The sequence below is a fragment of the Halichoerus grypus genome, chromosome 2 (assembly GCF_964656455.1).
Source record: "Halichoerus grypus chromosome 2, mHalGry1.hap1.1, whole genome shotgun sequence".
Classification (NCBI taxonomy): domain Eukaryota; kingdom Metazoa; phylum Chordata; class Mammalia; order Carnivora; family Phocidae; genus Halichoerus; species Halichoerus grypus.
Window position 1 is genome coordinate 8,140,464 of NC_135713.1, and position 26,732 is coordinate 8,167,195.

Sequence of the window (26,732 nt, forward strand, 5' to 3'; positions counted from 1 at the left end):
CGAGTCATCTCGTCCTTAAGCTTCACGTAGCCAGAGCAAGGGGAAGTGGGGGGGGGGGGGGCGGTGTCCTTCGTGAATTCGCCCTTCACATTTGGCAGTGGGAAATCGATCAAAAGGTCCTTTTCTAGGTGAAACATTCAGCTCCTGCCGCCCTTAACTGCCAGTTAGTGGCAGAAAGGGGCCGGAGCCTCACCTGCGCAAGCGCTGCCTCCCAGGCCCGCGCCTGCGACAGCCCGGCCTGGCCCGAGGCGTGTGCGCCTGCGCGGGGCCACGAGGCGGGGCCATCAGGCGTCCCGGTTGCTCGGATACCTCTGTGAAACAATTGCTGCCGGGGGCGCTTCCCGGCTGTCGCTAGAAGGGGCAGTTGGCCCTCACTTTCCGAAGAGCTCGAGGAGGAGCGGGTGAGAGCCCCGGCCGGCCGCCCGCCCCCAAGCCCGGCCCCGCCACAGACCCCGGTCCCCCCTCCAGGCTCCAAATCCGGGGGAGGCAGGGCGGCCCGGCCCTTCGGGGGCGCCCGCGCCCCGAGGCTCACCGGCCCGTCCTCCCCCTCCACGCAGCACACCTTGATTCTTCCCGGCCTGGTCCCGGTCTGCGGAGAGCGATGCCGCTTCCCGATACCATGTTCTGCGCGCAGCAGATCCGCATTCCCCCGGAGCTGCCGGACATCCTGAAGCAGTTCACCAAGGCTGCGATCCGCACCCAGCCCGCCGACGTGCTGCAGTGGTCCGCGGGGTAAGCGCCTGGGCTGGCCGGCCGGTCCGCGGGACGGCGCGCGCCTCCCGCCCCCGCACCTGGAGCGCCGCTCCGACGCGTCGGTGGTGTCTGCACCTGAGTGTCTGTCTAGGGGGCATCAGGGTCGATTGACCTTCCCGGGAATTACTGCAAAATGTTCACTTCCCCACGAAGTGATGACAGCTCCATTGTTGGAGAGTGGTGCTTCCTCAGACTAACACAAAGCAATTGCATTGGGCAAAACGTTTCTGCATTGTGTTATAAAATCAAACTACTACAGTCCCTTTATTTTATTTGTAAAATGATTTTTTTTAAAAGATTTTATTTATTTATTTATTTGACAATGAGAGCGAGCACAAGCAGGGGGAGTGGCAGGCGGAGGGAGAGGGAGAAGCAGGTTTCCCGCTGAGCAGGAAGCCCGATGTGGGACTCGATCCCAGGATCCTGGGATCATGACCTGAGCCGAAGGCAGACGCTTAACCAACTGAGCCACCCAGGCGCCCTGCAAAATGATTTTTGTAAGGAATCTTGTAAGGCTAAATTCCTCATCCTAGAGAATCCTCCCAGGGTTCGGTATCTGGTTGAGTTTATTAGAACCAAAGCAACAGAGGTCATATTGGGGTAATTATCCCAAGGCCGCTATAAGGTTAAACTTTGATCAGCTTAGTTCACTGAAGGCAAATGAGCCTTCACTGTTTCTTGCAACAAACATCCTATTTTCAGGAACAGACATTCATAATTTTAAGGTTACAAAGTTAACAGACTTTAGAACCATTAAAATAAACCCCATTTCGTTTTGAAAGGAAAGCTCTTCGTCCCTTTTCAGTAGACAGAGTTAGAAACTCAATTTTATGATCACAAGAACCAGTATAAAATTAAATGTTTTGGGACACCTGGGTGGCTCAGTCGGTTAAGCGTCTGCCTTCAGCTCTGGTCATGATCCCAGGGTCCTGGGATCTAGCCCCACATCGGGCTCCCTGCTCAGCAGGGAGCCTGCTTCTCCCTCTCCTTCTGCCTGGCGCTCCCCCTGCTTGCGCACACACACTCTCTCTGTCAAATAAATAAATAAAATCTTAAAAAAATTAAATGTTTTAGTAACTAGCATGTCAGATTTCACTGACCTTCTCTAAACTGTATATCCAAGGTGAATTAGTTTCCTGTGGCAACTATAACAACTACAGAATTTGATGAATTAAAACAACAGGCATGCATTCTCTTTACGGTTCTGGAGGCCAAAAGTCCAAAATCAGTTTCACCTAGCTAAAGTCGAGTTGTCAGGCCTTCTCTCCAGAGGCTCTAGGGAGACTTCAATCCCTTGCTTGCCTTTTCCAGCTTCTGGAGCTGCATTCCTTGTATTCTTTGGCTCATGTTCTCTTCCTCCATCTTTAAGGCCTGTGGTGTGGCATCTTCAAGTCTCTCTCCCTCTGCCTCCCTCTTCCAAGGATGCTTGTGATTGCATTTAGGACCCATCAAGATAATTCAGGATAATTTTCCCATCTCAGAATCCTCTCTCCCATCTACAAGTCCCTGACACCATGCAAAATAAGATCCACAGATTCCAGGATTAGGACCTGGGTGTCTTTGGGGCCCTTACTGAACCCACCACACAAGGCTACCTATTAATCCAGTGCTTTGTCTTGTGACAGACACTTCTGTCAGTTGCTTCTGAAAGATTCTCTCAAGGTTCTTGCCAAAAAAATTACGGCCTCTGTTTTTAACCATCATCCAAGCATCAATAAAAGATGGGACACACGAGAGTTTATTTGTAGTCGACAGGACATTCCAAGATTGAATCATTTTTTTTCCTTGGGACATTAAATTATTTTAACTTAAGCTTCACTTTAATTTAAAAGGCGTAATTGAGCACTTTCTGGATGTTCCATGCACTTAATTTCTCTCAAGAACAATTTTGGGGTTTAGGAGAAAAAGCAAGCTTTATTCACTAAGCAGTGTATGTGAAATGGGCTCAGATGTGTCCCAGCTGTCACAAAGGAGAATCTGTTAGGGAGGGATGTTGCTCAGAAGAGGGCACATTGGCCTTTGAGGTTAAGACAAGGCAAGGGCATTGGGAAGAAGACTAGCATACCAACAAAGGGGCGGTGACAAGAAGAAGAAAAAAAGCTAAAGACAAAGCAGAGAACCAGGAATCACAGGAAGGTTCCTGCTGTGGAAGACGGCAGGAGGCATTCAGGTTAACCTCTTCACAGAGGAGGCTTTCAGGTGGTGGAGGTGAGTCAGCCTCGCTAGTCATGCCGCAGCTAGGGTCTGTCACTGGTGCCTCGTGCATGTGACTGGAGTGAGAACTGGTCCCTGCTCACACGCGCCTCCAGGGATTAGCACCAGGGGGCTCGCCCCTAATGCAGGCTTTCTCAGCCTTGGCACTGCTGACACTTTGGACAGGATCATTGCTTGGGGGGGTGTACGGGGGAAAGGTGGTGGTGTGGGGGTGTCTGGGCGTAATAGGACCCTTAGCAGCATCCTGACCTGTACCCACTAGAGGCACCATCCATCCCCTCTGGAGACAACCAAAAATGTCTCCAGAAATTGCCAGTGCCTTCCTGGGGAGGGGGGTGGGAGAATTGTTGGGAACCGCTGCTTTAGACGCTGTGGTTTGATCGGTGAGGGGGAGGAAGGAATAAAGTCCCCGGAATAAGTGAAAACCCTAATTAGGAACAATATGGCAAAACTATGCCCCCATGCCCCCTCCCTGTCACCTTAGATCTTCCTGTTCACCTTCATCTCCCACATTGCTGCCCTTGTTTTGACTTTCCCTCCAACTGTTAAGTCAACAAAATATGGACGGGGAGAGAAAAGGGGATGAGGTATAACATTTCTTTTAGCCTATCAAGTATCTATTTATCAACAGCTATCTTTGTTACATAATCAGAGATGTTTCTAATTATTCGTATCTTTTACATGATGGCCTGTGGCCCTGGTGGATGATACACTATTCGTTTTCCTGAATATATTGTTTCTTTTTTGTTGTGTTAGTCATTGGAGTGGCGAATGACGTGGCTTCAGCAGCCGGCCACCTCTAGCACTCCTGGCACCCTCTCCTGGTCCCCACCAGCCAGAAGCCGGTGTGTGCCCCCTCCTGACTTGTTGCCCTAAGCTATTTCCATACCCCCCCAGCCCCCAATCTAAGCACTAATATCTGCATCCCAGAAAGGAACAGTTAAGGGGAAAAAATACTAAAGAAAATACCAGGCAGGAAAAGTGAAGGGCGGGGGGAGGCATGGCATCTGACGTCATGGAGTGGAGTGGTTGGTCCCCAGCGGAGCAGACATGTGACTTCCCTGATCCGAGACCCTGTAGGGTTGAACAGAGGTGGTTGAAGTCAACCCCCTTGGAAAGCAGCAGGGCCAAGTGAAGGGAAGACCAAACACTAACTGTCAAAGTAGAATGACTGGACCATGACCTTGCCCTTGGGTCACTGGGTCCTGAATCTCCCACCTCCTTTGGCAGCAGGTCAGGACCCCTCCTAGCGTGTGCTTGATAAGAATAGCACAGTTTCAGGAGCCCCCCGATGGCCTGGTGCCTAGCAGCATGTCTAGCCTGTTGCAGCTTGAGCTCACTACTCCTAGGAGCCCTACGACAGGGCCTGCCATTGTCGGCTTTGCAGACGGAGAAACTGAGGCATGCACAGAGGGTTAAGTTGGGGATCGGAGTGGAGGAGCCATGACTGCAGCCCCGCCCTCGGATCTGGTGTCCCTGGAGGTGTCCTGGGCACTGTCACGCTCATGGCTTGTTTAAGAAACCGCGTGAATTCCAGTGTTTTCTGGGTACTGATGAGCCTTCAAAGATGTCTGTTGCTGTTAGGTATTTTTCAGCTTTGTCTAGAGGAGATCCACTTCCTGTCAAGGACAGAATCGAGATGCCTGTGGCCACTCAGAAAACAGACACAGGCCTGACTCAAGGACTCCTGAAAGTTTTGCACAAGCAGGTAGGAGGGGGTCTCTGTTCTCCGCCAGCTTCACGAGGTACAGCATGGCCACTGCGTGGCATGTGGCAGACTCGCCGGCTCACCTTTGCAAGGCCAGCTTTCCCGGCGCACACCTGCCAGATTTCTTCAGAGGAGGAATCTGCTGTGTTCAGAGGCCTTTTTCTAGTTTAAAGAACCCCAAATAGCTATTCGTGATTAGATGGTAGGCAAGTGAAATAGAATTGCTTTTAAATACCAAATTAAAACACTAGATGCTGCTGGACTAAAAGTCTGGAAATTCAACTCCCAAATGGGGGCTGCAAGTCTCTTCTTGAAATATGCTTGTAAAAATTGTGTACGTGCTAAAGAAATAATCTGCTGCCGCCTTCCCCTGATCAACAGACTGCCCTTTGGCGTCTGGTGTGCAGTGTGGTCCAGAGCCTGGGCGGGGGTGAGATCCTTCCTGGCAGGGCCTCGCCCAGGAACCGAGGGCCGTCCTCACCCGCCCCACCACGTTGCTTTTAGAGAAACCAGTTAATCGGGAGGGTATCACCCAGTCAGGCTTGGCGTTCCTAATGACCGTGTCGTGTCAGTAAAAGTGACATCAGTGGTATAACGTTGGTCTTTAAAGTGATTTGTCCCTATTCTACATTTGACATACCATGCTTCTGTGGTACATTGACTTCTGAAAATAGGATGATTCCATGGTTTTCTCTAACGGATAACCATCGGAAGGGGTAACTTGGGGAAAAACACGCTAAAATTGCTCAGAACTTTTCACATAGAATGCTATTAACAGATCACAAGCATTACCAATTTCACAGATTATTTAAAAAAATGGAAGGAAGGAATTTCTTTTCACTTTTAAGGTTTCTTCCATTTAACTGTTAACACATTTAGCGGGTTGGATTTTAAATGTTTTTATTTTATTTACTGAAGCTCATTTTTTGCTGTGAAGTGTTTCGCACAGACAGCAGAGAATCCCATACCCAGTCTGTGTATGCCCGTTTTACTCAGTCGTAACATCATGCCATATTTGCGTCTCAGGCCTTTCTCCTTTTGAGAAGTAAAACAGGCCAATATCAGCTTGCTGCCCCCTCCCTGCCCGTGCTCCTCCCGCCGCACACCTTCCCACCCTGCTTTCCCAGGGCTAACCATGTCGTGAACCAGAGTTCATCTTTTCCCTGCATGCGGTTGGGCGCTTGGGATATGTTTAAATATTCATAAGCATTATCTTATTTCACAGGTTTCTAAAACTTAAAAAATATACTTATAGACTTAAAAACTTAGGAATTTCATCATACTGTGTTTTCTCTACAGTGTGGCCACAAGCGGTATGTGGAATTAGCAGATCTTGAGCAGAAATGGAAAACTTTGTGCCTGCCAATAGAGAACTTCAGAGCGTTGTTGCAATTGGATCCTTGCGAAGACAAAATGGAGTGGATAAAATTTTTAGCGCTTGGATGTAGCATGCTTGGTGGGGTACGTACCTACAAGTAGCATATGAATAATTCTGTGCAATCAGGGGCCTGGCTTAAAAGTAATGTCGGTGTTTCAGTAACCGAAAGAAACACTTTCACTACTTTAGTAACTTTGAGAGAAGCAATTCTTTTTCAAGTGCCTGTTGTATTTTTAGGCTTACATTTTTTTTTTAAGATTTTATTTATTTATTTGAGAGAGAGAGAGAGAGAGCGAGCAGAAAAGCAGCAGAGGAAGGGGGAAAAGCAGACTCCCTGCTGAGCAAAGAGCCCAATGCGGGGCTCAATCCCAGGACCCCGGGATCATGACCTGAGCCAAAGGCAGCTGCTTAGCAAGCTGAGCCACACAGGCGTCCCGCAGGCTTATAGTTATTTTAATTTGCAGAAGTTAAATACTTGGGAATGCTTCAATTTTAAAATTGTTAACAGTAGATAAAACATACAGATATTATGACAATGCATTTAAGTGTTAGAAGAGAATGCATCGGTGACTTTTTATTGAACTGCACATCATTTGGTAAACAGATACTATGTTCTCCTCATCTATGGGAAGAGGCGTAAAATTATTTTATATTTGAGTTAAAATATATGATTAGTAGCTAACAGATATGGTGCAACTTTGGTGGCGTTGAAGTATGAACTTTGTGAATGAAGACAGAGATGACCCTCCAGTTCCCAAAGTGAGGGGACTCTGAACCAAGGAGGGGTGGAAAGGGAAGGGCTGGAGTGCGAAGATTTGGCAGGACTTCTTCTTTCTTTCTTTATTTTTTTATCATGTTCAGTTAGCCACGGTATAGCACATCATTAGTCTCAGACGTAGTGTGCAATGATTCATTAGTTGCGTGTGACACCTCCTTAATGCCCATCACCCTGTTACCCCATCCCCCCCGCCCCCGAGACCTCGGAGTCCATAGTCTGTCATGGTTTGTCTCCCTCTCTGATGTCTCCCCCTTCAGATTTCCCTCCCTTCCCCTGTGGTCCTCCATGCTATTGCTTATGTTCCACATATGATGAAACCATACGATAATTATCTCTCCCTGCTTGACTTATTTCACTTAGCATAATCCCCTCCAGTCCCATCCATGGTGATGTAAAAGTTGGGTATTCATCCCTTCTGATGGCTGAGTAATAATCCATTGTATATATGGACCACATGTTCTTTATCCATTCATCTGTTGAAGGGCATCTCGGCTCCTTCCACAGTTTGGCTATTGCGGACATTGCTGCTATGAACATTGGGGTGCACATGGCCCTTCTTTTCACTACATCTGTGTATTTGGGGTAAATACCTAGTAGTGCAATTGCTGGGTCATAGAGTAGTTGTATTTTTAACATCTTGAGGAACCTTCATACTGTTTTCCAGAGTGGCTGCACCAGCTTGCATTCCCACCAACAGTGTAAGAGGGTTCCCCTTTCTCTACAACCTCTCCAACATTTGTTGTCTCCTGTTTTGTTAATTTTTTTGGCAGGACTTCTTTGGGAATCTGGAAGCCCCTCTTCAGCTCCAGTGTTTGAGTGTCTGTGTGAGACACTGGGGTCCAGGGAAGGGAGTGTTACCATTTTATATGTGTGAAGAAGGGGCTCCCTCTTCTGCAGAGCTGGGTCCTTTTCTCACCTCTCCCCCCACTTTTTTAAGATTTTATTTATTTATTTGACAGAGAGACACAGTGAGAGAGGGAACACAAGCAGGGGGAGTGAGAGAGGGAGAAGCAGGCTTCCTGATGAGCAGGGAGCCTGATGCGGGGCTCGATCCCAGGACCCTGGGACCATGACCTGAGCCGAAGGCAGATGCTTAACGACTGAGCCACCCAGGTGCCCCTAGCCCCTCCCTTCCGTCTTTGGACCTCAGAGACTGGATAATTCAGTCCTCGCTTCGTGGCGCACACTCAGCTCTGATGTTAATTTTTAGAAGTCACTTTGTGTAGGAAACCCCCCTGGGCCCTACATGATCTCGAACACACTGACGTGACTGCCTGCACTCTCTTCCTCCATCCCGTCCCCCTGCCTCCCCAGCCTGAGGCAACCGCCCTCCCAAATCTCCTGCTTCCTGTGGGCCACATACATACCCCAAGAAATACAGTATTTAATTTTCGTGGGTTTTAACTTTATGAAAAGCTAATTCTGTGGTTAGCAATCTTCTGGAACTTGTATTCATTCCCAATTAGATTTCCATCTCCCTCTGCAACATCACAGACTGTTGTAGGTCATTCATTGTCTCCGCTGTGTAATATCCACTCCGTGAAGAGACCCCCATTTACTGGTTCTCGTAATGGCCCCAGTGAGAACCGCTGAAACTCCATAAAGCCAGATGCTGGCTGGTTGCTGCATACTGAGTCACCTAAGTGCCCAAAGGCAGTGTTTCCGCCAGCGGTAGAGAGGACTGCCGCCCCGGGCTGATTTGTGCCAGGGACCGTCCTGCGGCAGAGCGGGGCTCAGACATAACCGGGGGCGTGGGGTGTTGGGGAGGGAAGGACAAAGACAGATGTACCTACTGAAGATAATTTCACGGCGCTTTGTTTATCTGGAACTCTGTGAAAGCAAGATTTTAATACTGTAAAATGAATATCTAATATTAGAATTAATGTTTATGGTTTGTGCCTTTAAACTTAGTTGTGAAATTTAGATTTTAGCAAGGGTGAGAAAGAATATTTCATATTGTGGGGATCCATCTTTGTAAGGTTTACTTCCCCAATCATGAAAAGTAAGCGCAGGATTTAAAACCAAGCCGGAGCAAGAGAGAGGGTTTCTTGTCCATGTGTCGTGTGGGACACTAGGTGGAGACATTTGGTCACCTTCTGGACTGAACACTGGGGAAGGCACGAGAAAGCTTCGGCGCCTCTCCTTTCCTCCTCTACTGTTTCTCACCCTTGCTGGTCAGTGTGGGGTCCGGCCTGTCCCCTAGCTGGGCCACCTCGATAGTCGTGTCTGCTGTGGGCTGTGGACTCTGAGGCCAGACTGTCCGGGAAGGTCCCCTCTGGTTCACATGTCTGTGTTGCAGGGAGGGTTGGGGGAAGGGTGAGCGGGAGGTGTCAGAAGTGAGGGTGTCGGCTCTGCCGTGGCCTACCCCCACTCCTGCCCCTAGTGCAGACAGCCCTGGGGCGGCCAGGCGCACATGGGGAGAATCCACTGTGTGCCCCCGTTGGCTGGGGGAGCTTGGAGGTACACCAAGACAAAGCTGTGACATGGAGGTGATGAGGTGACAATTTTGGTGTAGTTTGGCATCTTAGCCTTCATCTTTATGCAGTTGTTCCCGGCAGGGGCGGGGAGGGGCAGAGAGAGAGGGAAAGAATCTCAAGCCGACTTTCAACTGAGCATGGACGTGGGGCTCGATCTCACGACCCTGAGATTCTGACCTGAGCCGAAATCAAGAGTCGGATGCTGAACTGACCAGCCACCCAGGTGCCCCTATCTTTATGCTTTTTAAAAAACCTTCAAAAAAGGAGGAAACGGAGAAGTGAAATGCAGGATGAGTAATTTACAGTGGATCGCTGCCTATCCCCTTTTCCACGTAGGATTTCTGTTACCTTGGAACCTAGTTGCTCTGTCAACACAATAGGCTCTGCTTCTGCTTCCTTCATCCCCGGCCTCTGCATGGCCGGCGGCAGATGCATTCTCCATGCTCTTAAATTTCTCTTCACAGTCACTGGTCAGATGAACCCAGCTTAAGGTCTCTGCAAAGACTAGAACCTCCGCTTACATTTCAGAGTCGTCTGTATCCTCCCTTCCTCCCTTCCTTCCTTCCCAAATGTTTGTTGAGCACTGCTTTGTGCCGGGTCCTGTTCTGAGAGCTGAAGATTCGGGAGTGAACACGGTAAGCAGGCGACCCGACCCCCTGGAGCCGACTGTCCGTCCGCTCTGTCCTGCCCCGGAGCACCAAGCACTGCTCTGCTTATGGTGTTGGGAGCTAGGAATGGGGCGAAGGGGCAGTGGGGCTGCCCTGGGCAGATCATGCTGTGCAGATCCTTGCCTGGCCGAATAACATTTTATGTTGTGACCTTTATCTTTACATCTCTACAGCACCGGCAATGATCCTAAGCATTAAAGCCATGGATCAAAATCCTCTGCTTTGTTTTTTAAGCACGAAGATCTTTTTTATTACATAAAAAAACTGAGAAGGAAGTCCCCCATCCCCGCACCCCCCCACTGACTGAGAAAGTCCATGATGACAAACCACCAGCCCAACTCTGTGAGGCTCTGAGAAGCACCGGACTTTGTTCATCACAAGAACGTGTCCCTGTGTCCAGGGGCAAATGTGCACGTGTGCAAACAATCTTCGGTCCAAACACATTGCTTGTGAACGGGCCTCACGCCTAGAGTTCTCATCATGGGCTGGAACATTCGGAGCCTTTGTCTGGGTTCTCCTTAATCCCCCCAGCGCCCCTCTGACTTAGGGCCTATTCTGGGAACCTCACTGCAGCTCAGTGACTCAGACTGGAAGTGGTTGAGCAGGATTTGAATGCAGACCCCGAGCGGGTGGGGGGAGGGCCCCTCGCTAGAGAAGCTGTAGCCCCAGATGCGTGCTGCCCACAGGTCGGGACACCGAATGAGAGTCTGCCATTTCCTGTCTCAGAGAATAACAGCTCCTAAGGAAGATCCTTAATATCATTTGCTGTCCGAAAATGGTTCTTACCCTGAAAAGCTCTCAGTGTCAGCCTCCTAACGGCCCTCACCTTGGCATTCGTAGAGCATCCTCCCAGCACAGCTGTGCTTGCGCCCCATCCCGGTGCCTGGGGGCCCAGTGGTAGAGGCAGTGTCCCGGCTCGCTCCCCTCCTGCTTTCCAGTCAGCTCCCCCAGCTAGGCCTCTAAGCCCATTCTGGGGTGACCATGAACACTCCTTTTTCGCTGTGGCCACGGAAAAGATACAGCCACGCCCGTGGGTGGGAGCCTCCAGCCGCACACTTGCTTAGTAGCTGCCCCCTGAAGTGGGAAGGCTGCCCCTGGGCCCCCAGCACCAGTCACCCCACTGCTGAGAAGAGAGTTGGGGTGCACTCCACCCCCATGTCTCCGCTGGCCTGGTCACTGCTCACACGTGGGGGCCCTGCATCCTCCCCTGGATGGTGACGCTGGAACGAACTGGCTTCTCTGGAGGACCGCATCCCAGCCAGCTGGGGGATACCTGTCTCCCACCCTCCCCTGCCACTAGTCCATGAACAGAACCGTGTTTTACATGAGAAAAGACCTGGGAGGGTGAGGAAGTAGGTGCAAAGGACCTCCGGCTTTTTAAAAGTGGACTTTGGGGGGCGCCTGGGTGGCTCAGTCGGTTGGGTGACTGCCTTCGGCTCAGGTCGTGATCCCAGGGCCCTGGGATTGAGCCCCGCATGGGGCTCCCTGCTCGGCAGGGGGCCTACTTCTCCCTCTCCCACTCCCTCTGCTGCTCCCCCTACTTGTGCTCTCTCACTCTCTCTCTGTCAAATAAATAAAAATAAAATATTTTATAAAAAACAAAAAGTGCACTTTGGGGTGGGACCCCTGCTTGCAACGCTGAGCCGTCCCTCCTGAGCGCCCTCAGACCACACCTCGGAGCCAGGCCCCCTCTTCTTCTGGACAAAAGGGTCCCTGCAAGATGTTGTGCAGATTGTCACGTCCCGGCGAGCTGGAAGGGCACTGGGGGAGGCGTGAGCTGGCTCTGTGTGTCATCACAAGAGCAGCTAAAATTCTGAAACAGAGATCCCACGGAGCTGGCACCCTCGAGATGCTCAGGAAACAGGTGTCTGCAGGCCTGTTTTCCTCTCACGTCTCTGCCTCAATCTCACACGCCGGCCCAGCCTGAGATGCTTGGCCAAGACCAAGTGCAGCTTGGCAGCCCCACCTCCCAGGACAGCTTGTGTCCAGGACGGGGTGGGGGGGGGGGTCGGGGCAGGAGGCTGGAGGAGGGGCACCTGCCTGGAGGGTCTCCTGGCTGGCGAGCATGTGGCCTCCCTGGCGACAGCCCTTGGGAGCTGAGGAGTCTGGGTCCGGGAAACAGGCTCGCACGGCAAAGCCAAGCCAGTTGCTTTAGGAATCCTTCTGGATGTACAAACTGCCGCACGTCTCATCTCGTCGTCAGAAACGTTCGCCCCGGTAACGTCATCGGGCCTTTGCAGAAGGCAGTGACGCTGGGCTGCTTTGATGCATGTTTTCCTTAAATACCTCCGCCTTGGAAGCCTTTGCAGCTCGGTCTCACAGACCTCATCTGCTTGCTGCGCGCCAACCGCCTCCTTCCTGAGGCTCAGCAATGACTCTCTCGCTTGTGACGGATGGAAAAGCAAAAGCTAACATAACTGCACGTCTCGGAAAAGTTTCAAGCGAGGAACATGGATCATAGAACGTGCAGCTCTATTTTCACCAAGTCCTCTCAAGGCCAGTGCTGAGAGGAAGGGGCGCGGGCGGTGACCCCGGAGAAAGCACCTGCTGGGCAGACAGAACACGGTCGCTTCTCCCGTCGGAGCATCATTTTGCCCCGGGGTTAGACTAACGTCAGAGCTGTGCCATCCACCCCGGCATTGTGCCACGGCCGCGGCCAGGGGTCCCGGGGAGTGTGGGAAGGGGTTTTCCAGATGCGCCGAGCCCCAGCTGTGGTGATGGGGGGAGCTCCGGGCTGATCAGGCAGCCGCCCCCCCGCCCCCCGGACAGGGCAGCTCACCCTGCGAGCCAGCCTGGTGCTCTTCGAGGTGCTGGGGTGTGGCGGTCCTGCGGGCTTACCTCGGGCCAGCCACCCAGCCTCTCTGGGCCCCTGGACTTCGCTTTAGTCCTTTTCCCCCTCTCCCTGCCGAAGCAGAAGGGATTTTCCCCGATACGACTGTGAGAAGCTGGCCGAGCTCCTGGGGCAGCGCCCTGCCGTGTGTCCGGCAGCTGCCGGCAAATTCGGTGAGGGTGGGAGCAGGTCCATCACCAGTCGAGCCTCTGGAGGAGGCCCAAACCCTGGCCACCACCCCGATTGGAGCCTTGGACGACCCAGCTAAACAGTGCCCAGAATCCCGACCCACAGACACGTCGGGGTAGGAAACGGGGCTCCAGCCATTTGTGCGTCCCTAAGGGCGTCAGGTTCGTTCCCTGCACACAGTCACGGTCCCGGTCGAGCAGGTCTGGGTGTGACTCTCCCCACTTGGGAAGCTTTCCTCTGTGCCTGTCCCACCTGTGTTTTCCTTGCTCTTCCCTCCTAAGTGCAGCCCCCTAAGTGTCAACAGCCTGTTCTCTTCCGGGCAAAGGGTCCTGACTTGCAGCGTGAGCCCATGAATGAGGGAGGTGTCAATGTTTCTGCCGTGGCTGATTGCAAGCCTGCAGGCTCTTGTGAGATCACCAGGGATTGGATACAATCCTTCTGCCCTCCTGGCTCGGAGGGAGGGTCTGCATGCTCTGAGCATGTGCCTTGTAGGAGTGGGATGGCTTCTCCAGGGACCGGCTTTCAGGCTGAAAGTCAAGGTGTCGGCCAGGGTAGGTGGGGTGACTGACCCAGACAGGGAGAAGGAGCATGAGCGAGATGCACAGTGTGCAGGGGAGAAAGGTCTGGTACTTTCTGGAACCGAGACAAGGCCCAGAGCAGGGCTAGCCCTGTGTGGAGCCTGCATGGAGGCTGATCGCAGGTGGGCATCAGGACAGCTCACGAGGCCATCTGTCCTAGAGCCCCCCCCCCAGATGGCACTTCTCGTTGGTGACTGACAGCTCCATCCCCGGGTGTGTCACGGCGCTGAAGGGGCTGGGGGGTTCTGGGCTGGCTTAGGGCCCAGCTTTAAGGAGACTTACGCTTCCTCATTCCCGTTTTAATATAAAATAAAATCTGTGGATTAAAATTCTTTTCAGGCCTCTTGATCAAACCTTTCCTTTTTATTTCTTTGTTTATGGCAAGTGTAAATTCACCTAGTTCTTCATTTTGATTGAAGCATACTTGCTGGAGAATTTCTGTAAAATATACCCAAGCGCTGATCCTGCTGCTGTCTTGCTTTCACTGTAGCGATTCCAGGTAGTAATTGTTTCCTCCCCTGGTTTGTGGTGTTTCTAGTCACTGAACAGTTCGATGAAGCACCTGTGCGAGATCCTCACCGCGGACCCCGAGGGCGGGCCTGCGCGCATCCCGTTTGAGACGTTCTCCTACGTCTACCGTTACTTGTCCAAAATGGACTCGGACATCCCTGAAGTGGACACGGAATCCTATCTCGCCACTTTAAAGGACACTGTGTAAGTATGAGCCCTCCCTGGAATTCCAGTGCACGGACCGCTAGAGAAGGTCTTTCTCTCTCTCCTCTCGGTACCTTTGCTCCGGGGAATCCGGCCTTTGCCAGGAGGGAGAGCAACACACATTGCGCTCCAGATGTCCCCCAGATGTCCCCAAGCCGTGCTAAAGAAAGCTGAACCTCAGGAGGCAGCTTTTCTTCACGCGTGGTTCAGGGCAGTGCTGGACTGAAGTCGGGTTCTCTTTATCCCGTCTCTAAGAAAAGTTCATCAGAATTGATCTTGATTCTTCAGTCCAGTGTGTCCAGTGGTTTAAAATCACAGCATGTCGAGGAAGATAGAAGGCGCGTCTCAGCGACCCCGCAGGTAGAGGGTGTGATGTCACGCCCTTGTTCCCTGGATGTTTATCGGGTGCCGGCTCCTGTGCCCCCGTCCTGCTCGTCCTGGGAGCAGACGGACCCCAGACTCACAGACCCCGCCAGCAGGCAGGGTGGAGGGCCGTGAGAACGGGACGGCGGGCCACTTGGCTTGTCATCACCGCCACACTCGGGTCCCTCCTGCCCTCCCACACCGTCCGTGCCTGGGGCACCAGGGCCAGCCCCGGGACTCCCTGCTGCCACCGTGGCCATCTCTCCTCGGCTCTGCCGCCTCGTCCCTCCCAGACCGTGTCCTGTCCTCCCTCCTTCAGAATCCCTGCCCTCCCCCCGCCGGTCTTCCCTCTCCTCTGTGTGCCGTCCACTGACTTGCCCTCCTCCTCCGGGGGACACTCTCTTCGTGCCCCGACACCCCCAACACCCACAGTTCTTGGGGACTCAACCCTCCCCTCGCCAATGTCCCTGCAGGCGCTCACCTTCCCCTCCTCCGCAGCCACGCTCACCGGCCCCTTGCCCTGCGGCCCGGCTCCCCGTTTCCAGGGCGCCACCCTTCTCTTTCCTGTTTCCTCCAGTACCACCCGCAGCTGCCCACCAGTGGTGAGCCATAGGAGGGGACCGGCATCACCCCCACCTGACCTGCCGCCCTCCTGAGTCTGACCTGGTCCCCAGCCCAGCTGAGCCCCCACTGTGCCTGCCCTGGGACTGTCCCCTTCCTCACCACCAGCGTCCTCCTGGCCCCATCCCACCTCGCCGGGACACAGGCAAGCTCCTTGTGTCAGCGTCAGAGCTCTTGCCCCATCTTGGGTCCGGGACAGTGGGGGCTGCATAGACGCTGTCCTGTCCCTCCCCCCAGACTCATTCCCTATTTGACTCCAGACCCAACCTGTCCCACTGACTCTGAGGCCACCGAGGCCGCTGGCAGCTTCCATCATGCTTTCCTACACACACTCCCGTTGGTCTCCCGCTTCCCTCCCTCCCTCTGCCCCACCTCTGCAAATCTCAGCCCTTTTGGCCCTCTGTGTGGGCCCCTCCTGCGGGGACCGCCGTCCTGTCACAGAGCTGGCCTTGCTTCCCAGCTCCAGACTCCGATATCACACTGCCCACTTGACCTTTCCACTGGGATGTCACACGCCAGGCTGAAAATGTCCCAACAGAAATCCACATCCTTCCCATACATTTCGTTCCTCAGTTTCCCCCTTCTGTAAACTGCATCACCAGCTCCCCATGAGGTCAGGACAGAGATGTGGGTGACCCCTGACGATGCCCCTTTCCTCCCCCCACACCCCCTTAATCCATCCCACCTCCTGTCCTTCCCTCCGTTCCTGGGGCCCCGCTTCCTCCTGCCCCAGCCCATCCCCCGCAGCCCCTTGTCCTTTAAAACGATAAATCGAGTCACTTTCCAAAGGCTTCTCACCCACACCTTCATGGCCTCTGGGCCCCACACAGCCACGTGGGTCTGTGGGTTTCAAGCAGCCCGAGCTCCCTGCCCCCCAAACACACTTTGGGCTCCGCACTCGCACTTGTGCTTTTGGAACAGCCCGCCCCCTTTGCACGGCTGCCGGATGTCGCCTGCTCCGAGAGGCCTCTGCTAAAGGGCCCTCCCCATAAAGCAGCTTCACTTGCCCCCCCCCCCCCCCCCCCCCGTCCCTCCGAGAAGTCACCGAAGTCACCGTATGGGATGTTCATGGAGCGCAGCGACGCGGGCTGGTTCACCGGCCTGGGGTGGTGTCTGCTCGCCCAGCGGTGCTCGGGGCACATTGGCGGGTGGACGGCACCCCTGGGCTGCCTGCCCCCCCACAGGCGGTGGAGGTGAAGCGGCACGGGAGCCTCTGGGGAGTTTGGGTTGAGTCTGGTGACAACGGAGAAGAGCTTAGAGAGGGAAGCGGGTGGTGGGTTCTGGTTGGAAGGACCCCCTTCCCCCCCTGAGGCATGAGACTTCTGCAAAGGGCCGGACCAAGAAGGGCGAGGCTGTAGGGCTGCCCCAGATTTGGGAGGCTAACTGGACGTGAGGAGTGGGCGACAGGCTTCCAGGCCTGCCCCGAAGGGTGCTGCTGTCTCCCAGAACATGCCCTGTGGTGGGGAGGAGGCCTCGTGAGCTGGTGGGCCTGTGGGGTGACCCGGGGGGTTGTCCAGTGAGCGCAGCCTGGGCTGGAGTCCCCCCAGGTGGTGCCGGGTGTGGCCGGGTGAGGAGGGCGCTGGCTGGTGGGGGCGCAGCTGGAGCGCCAGGCTTTGAGGAGGGGGGTGAGCACGAGGAGGAGGAGGAGTGACCCTGGGACAGAGGGCACCAGGAAGGGCGGGGGGTGGGGGGTGGACAAGGATGGGCGTTGCCCAGTGCGGCCAGCTGCAGAGCTGTCCCTTACATTGTGACCTTGGCAGTGGTGATTTCAGAGGAGTCGTGGGGCAGAGGAGCCAACACAGTGCAGGCTCCAGCTCCCCCAGATGACCCTGCAGACGGGGGTGGCCCCTGGAGGGAGGGGCTGAAGGTAAAGGAGAAGCACACTCAGTTGCCGGGTGGGTGGGGGGTCAGGTGTATAACCTGGTGCCTTGTGCACCCCGACACGGACAGCCCCCTCAGAGCTCACAGGAAAAGCCTGAATGCACCTGGGCACCCCAGTAACCCATTTTGGATCAGGGCACAGAGTTTGTGAGCTGGGCTTGTCTAAATCTTACAACTTCTGCTCATCCACTGAGAGCAAATCCATCCCAGCAGCAAGCGCCTGGAAGGCACACAGGATGGGGGCAGCGGAGCTTAGTGGGTGAGCGCTGTGGCCGGCTGGCCTGGGTCAGAGCACTCCTCTCCCCACCCGCTCCCCACCCACCTTTGTAGACGGGCTGACTTGGCCTCTCTCGGCAGTGGGAGGGACTTCTGCCTATTCAGTAATCGATTCACTCAGTCATGCATTCATGAATTCATTGCTCATTTCCAAGAGTGTTTCAGACCCATCCACGCGTCCCTAGTGGAAGGTGCTGGACACTCAGGTACTGATGAGCTGAGGGCGTGCATGCGCGGAGACAGGCTGGGCTGGGCAGGCTGACCAGGGGCCCTGGCCGACGGGTTGCCCTGGGGGCCGACCCGGAGGTGGCTTTTCAAGGACCTAGCCTGGGAGGCTTGGGAAGCCCCTGGAAGGTTGGTGGCCCCTTCCTGTTTCCAGAAGGATCTGACATGGTGTGTTCATGGCAAGATTTGTTCTGTAGCCATTAGCTGGTACCCGGGGTGAAGAATCAGTTCACAAGGGAAGTCCAAAGAACATCCCATTTGGTGTTTCTCTTCTATCACTTGGTTAATGGCTCTTCCTTAACTGGGGAGATACACTCCAGCTGAGCCTCCATTTGCTGTTAGCACAGCTAAGACAGCAAACCCACTTTCTCCGGCAGCCTGAGGAGAGCTGTAGGGGCCACCGTGGCGGGAAATCCTCATGCCCAGGAGAGCATGGGGTCAGGGTGACAGGCACCATTCTCCAGCATTCTATTCTTCACCTCTAAGCAGCCACAGTGAGAAGCTTGGACACCTGTGATTCCCCTGGGGCTGTGAGAGATGGTTGCTGTTTATGGTAAAATGTGGTTTAGGACCACTAACTGATGTTCCCTTTACCTTGAAAATATGAGCCCTCGAGATGGTTCTCCTTTCCCCCACCGACATAGAGAATGAATATTGTTCAGTATTTTTACATCCACGGATGTTGGCACTAGAAATGTGCTAATGCTTCACCATCTCTTAAGAAATAGAAGTATCTATAGATAGAAAAAGCGAGGGACATGCTGTTGGCAATGCCAAAGTTTCATAGACTCAAGACCTTTGAGTTTCACTGGACCAAATTTTCCAACAGAAGGATACTTTTGTTTCAGTAGTGACTAAAATTTGAGTGGCCAATAAAGAAGAATGTATAGTACTGATTTTTTCACCTAGAAATAAATGCCCACTTTTGTACAAGAAAATATAATGCTTTAGTTTTAGAGTTAAAAATTACTGATTAGAGATTGGAAATCATCTATTTTTCTAAGTAAAACCTTTAAATTAGATTGCATTTCATAAGAATTGCGTTGTGTGCTGTGAGAAATGACTAATAAGTGCCTTTATCTGTTTCCAATCTAGAGAATCTAGAAAGAATGGCATGATAGGACTTTCAGATTTCTTCGTTCTGACGAGGAAAGTTTAGAAAACCTCGAGAAGAAAATTCAGAAGACAGAGGCCATTATTACAGAGAAGAACACTTTTTAATATCAAATAGTGCTTTTTAAAACCTTGGCACCAAATACAGCTTGTCTTTAACCACATAGGTGTGTTATGTGAGTTTTTCTCATAGTGGAAGCCCAGTGTAGTTAGTGTGTCCTGGGATCTACTTAATAATTGCTCTTCACCCTGTTTCCTGGCAGACCCTTACATGGAAAGGATTTGTAGCAAGGAAACAATCTTTTTGCGTAAAACAGTCTATTTGGATGCTATGGGGGGGGGATGGGCAGTGTAAAACTGGCTGTTCTTTTTCCTCATTGGAAACTCCTGACCAGCAGGAATGCTGATGTTTGCTCCCCGGACAACCACACCTAAGACCCCCTAGGAAGAGTGTCTTCTGCTGAAGCTGGATCTGTTCTTGGAGGGGTGGGCCTGGGAGCACCTGCTAGCTGGAGGAGCATCATGGCCCCAGGAAACAAAGTAGACTATTTAAGATTTTATTTATTTATTTGAGAGAGAGAGAGAGCAGGGGGAAAAGCATAGAGGGAGAGAGAATCTCAAGCAGGCTTCATGCTCAGTGTGGAGCCTGATGTGGGGCTTGACCCCACAACCTTGAGATCATGACCTCTGCCGAAGTCAAGAGTCGGGCGCTGAATAGACTCAGCCACCCAGGTGCCCCCAAAATAGACAATTTAGACCAGCACTTGGTCCACGGAACAGAAATGAGCATCCCAGATCCTTTATTTGCTTTCTTTATATCAAGTCTTCAAAATGAAGTGGCAATTAATACACCTTAGATCATTTTTCAGAGAACTTAAAAATGGTTTGGCTTGTTGGTTCTCTGTAGATTGGTCGCCATGCTAATTAAAGTTATCCCTGTTCAAAGACTTGTGAAAACCCAAAGTTAGCAGGAAGAATTTGTTTCAGGGAGGAGAGAGCCCCCTCCTGTGTAATCACTACCTGAGAGCCAGGGACCCTGCCTCGCCTGGTTCTTTCCCAGGGGACCCTCTGCCTGGCCCAGCTGGAAGGCCAGCCATAGATGTCACTGAGTCAGCCCTGGAGAGAGCTTATCATGCAGCGTGTCCATCCAGGGGACCAAGGACCTGATGACTTTGGGGCCTGCTTGCTAACAAGTGTCTGTGCATTTGGTAGAATTTGGGGTGAGCCATACTTTCATTTTAGTGATTTTGTTGGGAGGTTATAGGGGAGGGACATAGAGCCCCTGCGTCCTGTCATCACTGGAGGCCACCAACATTTACCAGAAGAACTTCATCAAATTGCTAACCAGTCACGCTGGCTTAGGTCAAGGAGGTAAACGTGGACAGAGTTTTATGAGATTGAAAATAGATGAATATGATCATAAATAAACTTGCTAACATGGACATCTGAACTAAAAAATGTAAATCGGGATACTTTTTCACTCTATCAAAAAATCATAAGGTGTTAAGAGAATGAAAGGGAATGAAGTAGGTGAGTGGATAAATAAACTCTGGTGCATCCAGACACTGGGTTATTATCCACTCTAAAAGAAATGAGCTGTCAAGCCAGGAGAAGACACAGAGGACGTTAAAATGCATATTGTTAGGTGAGAGAAGCCAGTCTGGGAGGCTGCTTACTGTATGATTCCAGGTGTATGATATTCTGGACAAGGCAAATTATGGGCACAGTACAAAGATGGCTGCCGGGGGGGTGAACAGGTGGAGCGCAGAGGATTTTTAGGGCAGTGGAAGTACTCTGTGGGATACCATAATGACGGATACATATCGTTACGCGTGTGTCCAAACCCGTAGAACGTACAGCACCAGGAGTGAGCCCTTAGGTAGGCTGTGAGCTTCATCGGCTGTCACAAGTGTGTCCCTCTGGCTCTGGATGCTGCCAGCGGGGGAGGCCGTGCGTGTCTCTGTGCAGGGCGTGTATGGAACGAGCTGGTGGACACGGGCTACGACGGGTGAGTAAACGGCCCCTGCTGGTGAACGGGCTCTGCTGTTTGTCCTTCGTCTCAAAAGGTGGGTCTTTTTTTTAAAGATTTTATTTATTTAGAAAGAAAGAGAGTGCGCACGTGCGAGCGGGTTAGGGGCAGAGGGAGAGGGAGAGAGAACTGAAGCAGACTCTGTGCTCAGCACAGAACCAGATGGGGGGCTCGATCCCCAACCCTGAGATCATGACCTGAGTTGAAACCAAGAGTCGGACGCTTAACCGACTGCACCACCGAGGTGCCCCACGAAAGGCAGGTCTTCAGAATGACTTTGTCATAGAACCGGAAATAGCATTCCCTTAAAAAAAATTTCCAGCCCCTCAAAATTGTTTTGGTCTGATTTGATGCCCACGAGCCCTAACGTTCAAACAAAAAGAACGGGGTACAGAAGCTTGAGCTGGCCTTTGTCTAGCGGATGCCACCCGAACACAAATGTCACCTCAGCGGGACAACCAGAATGCAGGTTCTGCTTCTGGGTAAGTGCATATCTGAACAGTCAGGTTCAAGCTGTGTTTCCAGAATATTCTTTAGGGTGGCCTCTGAGCAGAGTTGGAAGTGGTTGTCCACCCCAATCCTGTCCCCTTACTGCAGTCCCAGCAAGGACTGCCGAAGTAGCCGGTTAGACTGACCCCAGCCTGACATCTGGGGGCTCTGTTCCTGCCCCTCCCACAGCACAGTGGGTCTTCCTCTGGGTCACTCTCAGCTTAGCCTCAGCCCCAGAAGCTGTCCCTCCGTGTTGAAGGCTCCCAAGTGCCCAGACAGAAGGTAGAAAATGAACTAATTTTATAACTAACAAAGCATATAAAGGGAAGCACTCTTCTGTCTCATTTTTGCCTGAGAGCCTCCAACATCTTGTTCTAGCACCTAATTAAGCTACCACGCTGTGTGCCAAAACTAGACCGTTTGCTCCTCGACAACGAGATTCCTAACATTCGGCCAGCAGGCCTCGTCTCATTAAAGAGAACACTTTTCCTATTCCCTTGCTGATTTGGACTCTTCCTGTCCCGTAGTTGAATCGCCTTTCTTCTTCTTCTTCATATCCTGTAGTTATTTCTTTTTAAAACAGCCATAGGAAGTTTGGCTTTCAATCAGACTGTTAACTGTCTTTGGGGGCCTCAGTCAAATGCTTTAACTGCAAGCTTGTTGCAAGAATCATTCATTAACATGTTGGATGAAATAAACCATTCAAAGTGACTGGAGTGTTTGAACAAAGGCTCTCTGGAGGGAGACCCGCAAAAACGCTCCTCCGTGGTAGGGAGACAGGTGGGGTCCCTGAGGACCCCAATAGGATCGTTGGGGCTTCAGAACCACACTCTGCACACACACTGAGAGGAGGCAGATGGCCTCATCTGGATTCAGCACCTCGGGAGCCAAAAAAGATTTTTCCAATTAGTCACTTAAAAAACAGACTTTACAGTGATGGAGAGTGAACACTAAAAAAAAAAAAAAAAAAATCCCTGGTCTTTGTGAGGTGTGGGTTTGGAAAATATCTGCTTTCCCTTCCTTGCAGGGGAGTGGGTTGGGGGAAAGCAGGACTGGAAAAGCCAGAGGCGCACATCGGCTGATAGTGGCTTTGACCTTGTGACTTAGGAGCTCCGTCTTGCGGAGATGCACTTCCAAAGCCGTTGTTCTTGAAGCTGCAACCAGAAGGATTTGGTCTTCGACCTAACTCTCTTTGTCTGCTTCTGCATTTTTCATCTTTAAAGAAAGTGGGTTTTGTTGGTTGGTGTTCGTGATGTGTGAGAAAGAGAAAAGGCGGAAGTAGAGATGATTCTGGAATGCGCAACCACCTGGCACGATGAGTTCTGAGGCAGTTAGGCAGGGCTGGGATTTTGTTCTGAAAATGATTTAGCTGCAAGTCGATCACTTAACTACAATTAGCTGTTACTTCCTGGCAATCGCTTGGCCTACTTACGAATTCTTGTAACATGAGAAAATCTAGCTTTACAAATGGTTTTCAAATGTAGGGAGATTTGTATGTATACTCAATTTCACAATTAATGAAGAAGGAATAGGTAAAGTAATCATTGACTGAGTGTCATATTGCTATGTCCATAATTCGAGGCCTATAATTTTATTCAAGTCTTAAACCTTTCCAAAGGTCCTTGAAGCACTCGTAGGCCTGAGGCTCTTTGTCTTGGCGTCTAAAGAATGAAAGGGGTCAGACACTCCCCAGGGAAAATTCTAACTCTTAAGCAGAATTACTTCTCCCTGGTTATCAAAGCACATTCTCACTGGAACCCCTGAGGTGGGTGCAGAAATATAATTAACCCCCTTTTCTAGGAGACTGAACCAGAGCTAAGAAGCACTGTGTCCAGGTGCCCCAACCTCACACTTCTGTCCCCTTGCCTCCCTCCTCGTATCTGCTCCACTTCCCCGGTGCGGGCTCTCCGTGAGGTCACAGGATGCATGAAGGCCCTATCTTTCCCGGTTGGGTCCTTCCCAGGAGCCACGTGGATGGCTGGTGTGTAACCCACCACAGTGGAGCAGGTCTCAAACTCGCCCCTGCTCGGATGGAGCCGGTGTAGACCTGGGATAGAGAATGACTCCCTTCCGGGCACAGAGGCCACTCAGTCACCCCCCAAACCCCAGCGTCATGCTCGAATCCAACGTGAAGTGGCTGGAACAGTGGCGTGACCAGAAGTCGGACAGCCGGTCCCAAGTGTCCTGGCAAACGCCGCCCAGTGGGGCCTCGGGGACTCTTGGGTTGGCATAACGCCTGGCTGAGATCAAAGTGCATTCACCCAGCACCGGGTAAGGTCTGGGCCTGTGCTAAGGGTTTTATGGCTCACTGGATTCTCACACCAACCACCGGAGGTGGGTGCTGGCCTTCGCCGCAGGTGAGGACACAGCGTGGGGTGGGACAGCTGTTGGGGGCACCGTTTCACAGAAGACGGCTTACCAGAGTGTGGGGAAGGGGGAGGGGACCCCACGAGGGACGGCAGCCACGGGAGGGACTTTATGACCCTAGGGCTGACAGGGTGGGGGGGGCTGTCACAGGACTGGAGCTGGAGAGGGGACCCCAAGCGGGAGCTGTGGATTCGGTAGAGGAGTAGCCAACGCCCGGGGACCTCCCGGGAGGCAGCCACAGGAACAAATACTCCTGCCTCATTTACGCCCCCCCTCACCCCCCACTCTCTGATCTTCTGCCAGGGCCTGGTGTTGGCCAAGAAAAACCAGAAACCAGACGAAAGGAAGCCTCATGACACAGAGGTCAGATGCCCTGGGCTGGAGCGAGGGTGCAATGCTCAGGACAAAGAGAGGGAAACATCTGGCACTCAGTCATTTGCATGAAAAATGGGTGAAGGGCTTGCCTAGCCAGATCTCCGCATATTCATATGCATGCTAAGAGACACAGAAAGGATTTCTGGAATGATAAGCACACAGTAGAAACTGGTGGAAACTTCCGAGAAGAAGTTGCCTACTTTCTGTGGTGTAACTGTTGGATTTCCTCCCGCTGAGCACCATCCATCCATCCATCCACCAATCATTCACAAGAATTGCTGTTTTTGAACTTCTCATGCTGGAGCTGGAAGGAAGAGGTTCTTTCCCTCTCTTGTGGATGAGGAACCATCGGGATGTGGGTCTAGAGCTGTATGTGGTAACAGCAGCTAACATGATTCCATGATCACTTCCATGCCACTGAAACTCATAAGTTACGGGTAGACTTCATTTTTCATCCCCAAAGGGCAAGGTCATCTAGGTGAAGCAAATACACACCAGATCCTCAAGGAGAGGGGATTGTGCAAGGCGTGTTCACCAGTGGGGTGGGAATTTGGGAGCCGTTTTAGAATTCTGCCCATTTTACATACATTAACTCACTTAAGCTCCATAGCAACCCCAGAAAGTGAGTATTATTGTTATTTACTTTGCCCTACGGATGTGACAGCAAGGGAAGAGTAGCTTCTCCCACATCACACAGCGGGGGACCAGAGCCCTCTGGTGCTCACCTGACTCCCCCTCTGCTACGGGCTCTAGTGTGGAGGAGCCTGTCTATATCAGGGGCGTGGTGGCCTGAGGGGTTAGGGTCCTGGCCCCCTCCTCTCTGATGGGAGTACCACCTCAGCTGGGCCCTCACTTTAGTTATACCTACCAGTCAAGGGCCTGACATGCTGAAGCAGAAGGAAGGGAAATACCTGGTCTTTGCTATAGACCTAACCGGATTTCTAAATCCATAGTAATCACTTGAATGATGGTTCCCAGAAAGACGTGTCTCAGGCTTGACCGTGGAACGTACGAATGTGGCTTGTTGGAGAAAGGGCCTTTGCAGATGCAATTAAGTTGGGACTCTTGACATGGGATCACCCTGGGTTTAGGGTGGACCCTAAGTCCAATGACTGGTGTCCCTCTAAGAGAAAGGGTTTGAAAGTCTCTAAGGAAAACAGAAAAAAGATGGGCAAAAGTTGATCACTGTGTGTACGTAAATGTTCTTGAAATCCACGGCAATGGCATGCCCGCTCTTCTTCGCGGGCCAGCAGCTTCTCCCGTAAGCCCCAACACCTGGAGGGCAGATTTCTGGCAAGTTCTGCGAGCTGGGCCACTTCTCTGCCTTCCCGTCAGCCACAGCCAGGCCCTTTCCATGGACGTTTGGATCTCAGCCCTGGGGGCCTCTCCCTCGAGTGCCCCACCCCAGTCCTGAGGAGCAAGGGCTACTCCTGATGAGGTCTGCTCTTTGTTTACTCTTTTACTGCTTCTTACCAGCCAATTCCTCGAACCCCAGTCCTGTTCCAGTGACTGAATCTTGCATTAACCCTCCCCTGTTTGAATTACTATGTGGTTTCTCTCTCCTGATTGGACCCACACTGATCCCCAGCAGCAGGTGGCTCTGTGTGCTAAATACCGGGTGGATTCTTTCAGAGACCTGAGGTGACACAGGCCCATCACCAAAAAGTAAACATCGTGTCCATGTTAAGTAAGTGGCAGAGCTCGGGGCTATGAGGTAAGAGAATGGGTCTAGCCCACGTTCTGCAGCCTAGCATGGGATTTGGGGTGGGGGCGAGGATTGCCCAGTCTCCTCACCTGTAACCCAAAGGAAGCAGACTGCAGGGCCTTGGTGTCAGTTAAGGGTAAAAGCTAAGCTCCTGTGCGGTGACTTAACAGATGTTTACTCTCAAAGAAGAACCCTTCCGGGAGGGGGTCCAAGGTGACGGGCTGCTTTGCTCCACATGGTCACTCAGGGACCCAGGTTTTGACCATCTTTTTGTTTGGCCCTCGCTTCGGGTGTCGCTGTCAACTGTGTGGTTCTCGGGAGGGCGGAGGGCATCACGGAGCACGGGCTTGACGCCTTAAGGCCGGGAGCAGAGGCGGGGCCTGTCGCCTCCTTTCCAGGTGAGGGGGGGGGGCGTTTAGTCCCGTGACCACGCCCTCCTGCACAGGAGGCTGGGCCGCCGAGTCTCCCGCGGAGCGGTCAGCAGCCCAGCCACGACTCCATCACATGGAAGCAGCAGGAGGTGGGGGATATCGTCGGTGCCCACCGGCCCCGTGCTAGCTGTCCCGGAGCCTCCGCACGCCACCCCAGCCACCCACGGTTAAGGAAGGAGAACATCCCTGTGCTTGTGGGAAATCCAGGCTTCATCATTCTGCTTTTGCTTTACAGTCAAGATTTGTAGAGCTTGCAAAGACGTCTTTTAATGCTGGAGAGTAAGGAGGTGGCGCCTGTCTAACAAAGCCTGCACCTGCTGGGGAAGACAGACTTTTTTTCCCCTCTGACGTAACAAGTTAGAACCCATCTGGGATTTGCAAAGTCTGAGCCAAGACTTCCTGGATCTGTTTGCATATGGAGCAATGATGAAAAGCAAAGGAAATGATACGTTTCAAGAACCCTTGCGGGTCGAATCGAAGGAAGGCTTAAGAATTCTTATATACGGGGTGCCTGGGTGGCTCAGTCGTTAAGTGTCCGCCTTCGGCTTGGGTCATGATTCCAGGTCCTGG

General features: G+C 52.4%; 1 protein-coding gene across 4 annotated transcripts; it reads left to right on the forward strand.

The window, feature by feature from the left end:
* On the forward strand, positions 1-26,732 carry ROPN1L (rhophilin associated tail protein 1 like). Of its 4 annotated transcripts, XM_036104674.2 has the most exons (6): positions 1-401; positions 558-732; positions 4,552-4,675; positions 5,975-6,136; positions 14,112-14,287; positions 23,955-26,134. In XM_036104674.2, exons 2-6 carry the CDS (start codon positions 602-604, stop codon positions 24,148-24,150), a joined length of 789 nt encoding a protein of 262 aa, XP_035960567.1. In that variant the 5' UTR covers positions 1-401; positions 558-601; the 3' UTR covers positions 24,151-26,134. The 4 variants fall into 4 exon arrangements, with proteins under 4 accessions (XP_035960567.1, XP_035960591.1, XP_035960573.1 ...); XM_036104698.2 differs by lacking the exons at positions 1-401; positions 23,955-26,134 and adding an exon at positions 26,398-26,732 and having other exon boundaries at positions 427-732; XM_036104680.2 differs by lacking the exon at positions 1-401 and having other exon boundaries at positions 427-732; positions 23,955-26,133.

What these genes read in the sequence shown, in the direction of transcription:
- ROPN1L (XM_036104674.2), top strand. Translation starts at nt 602, where the DNA reads ATGCCGCTTCCCGATACCATGTTCTGCGCGCAGCAGATCCGCATTCCC. An exon ending in GTGCTGCAGTGGTCCGCGGG is followed by an intron (nt 733 to 4,551) that starts GTAAGCGCCTGG and finishes TGTTGCTGTTAG; the next exon opens with GTATTTTTCAGCTTTGTCTA. An exon ending in TGAAAGTTTTGCACAAGCAG is followed by an intron (nt 4,676 to 5,974) that starts GTAGGAGGGGGT and finishes TTTTCTCTACAG; the next exon opens with TGTGGCCACAAGCGGTATGT.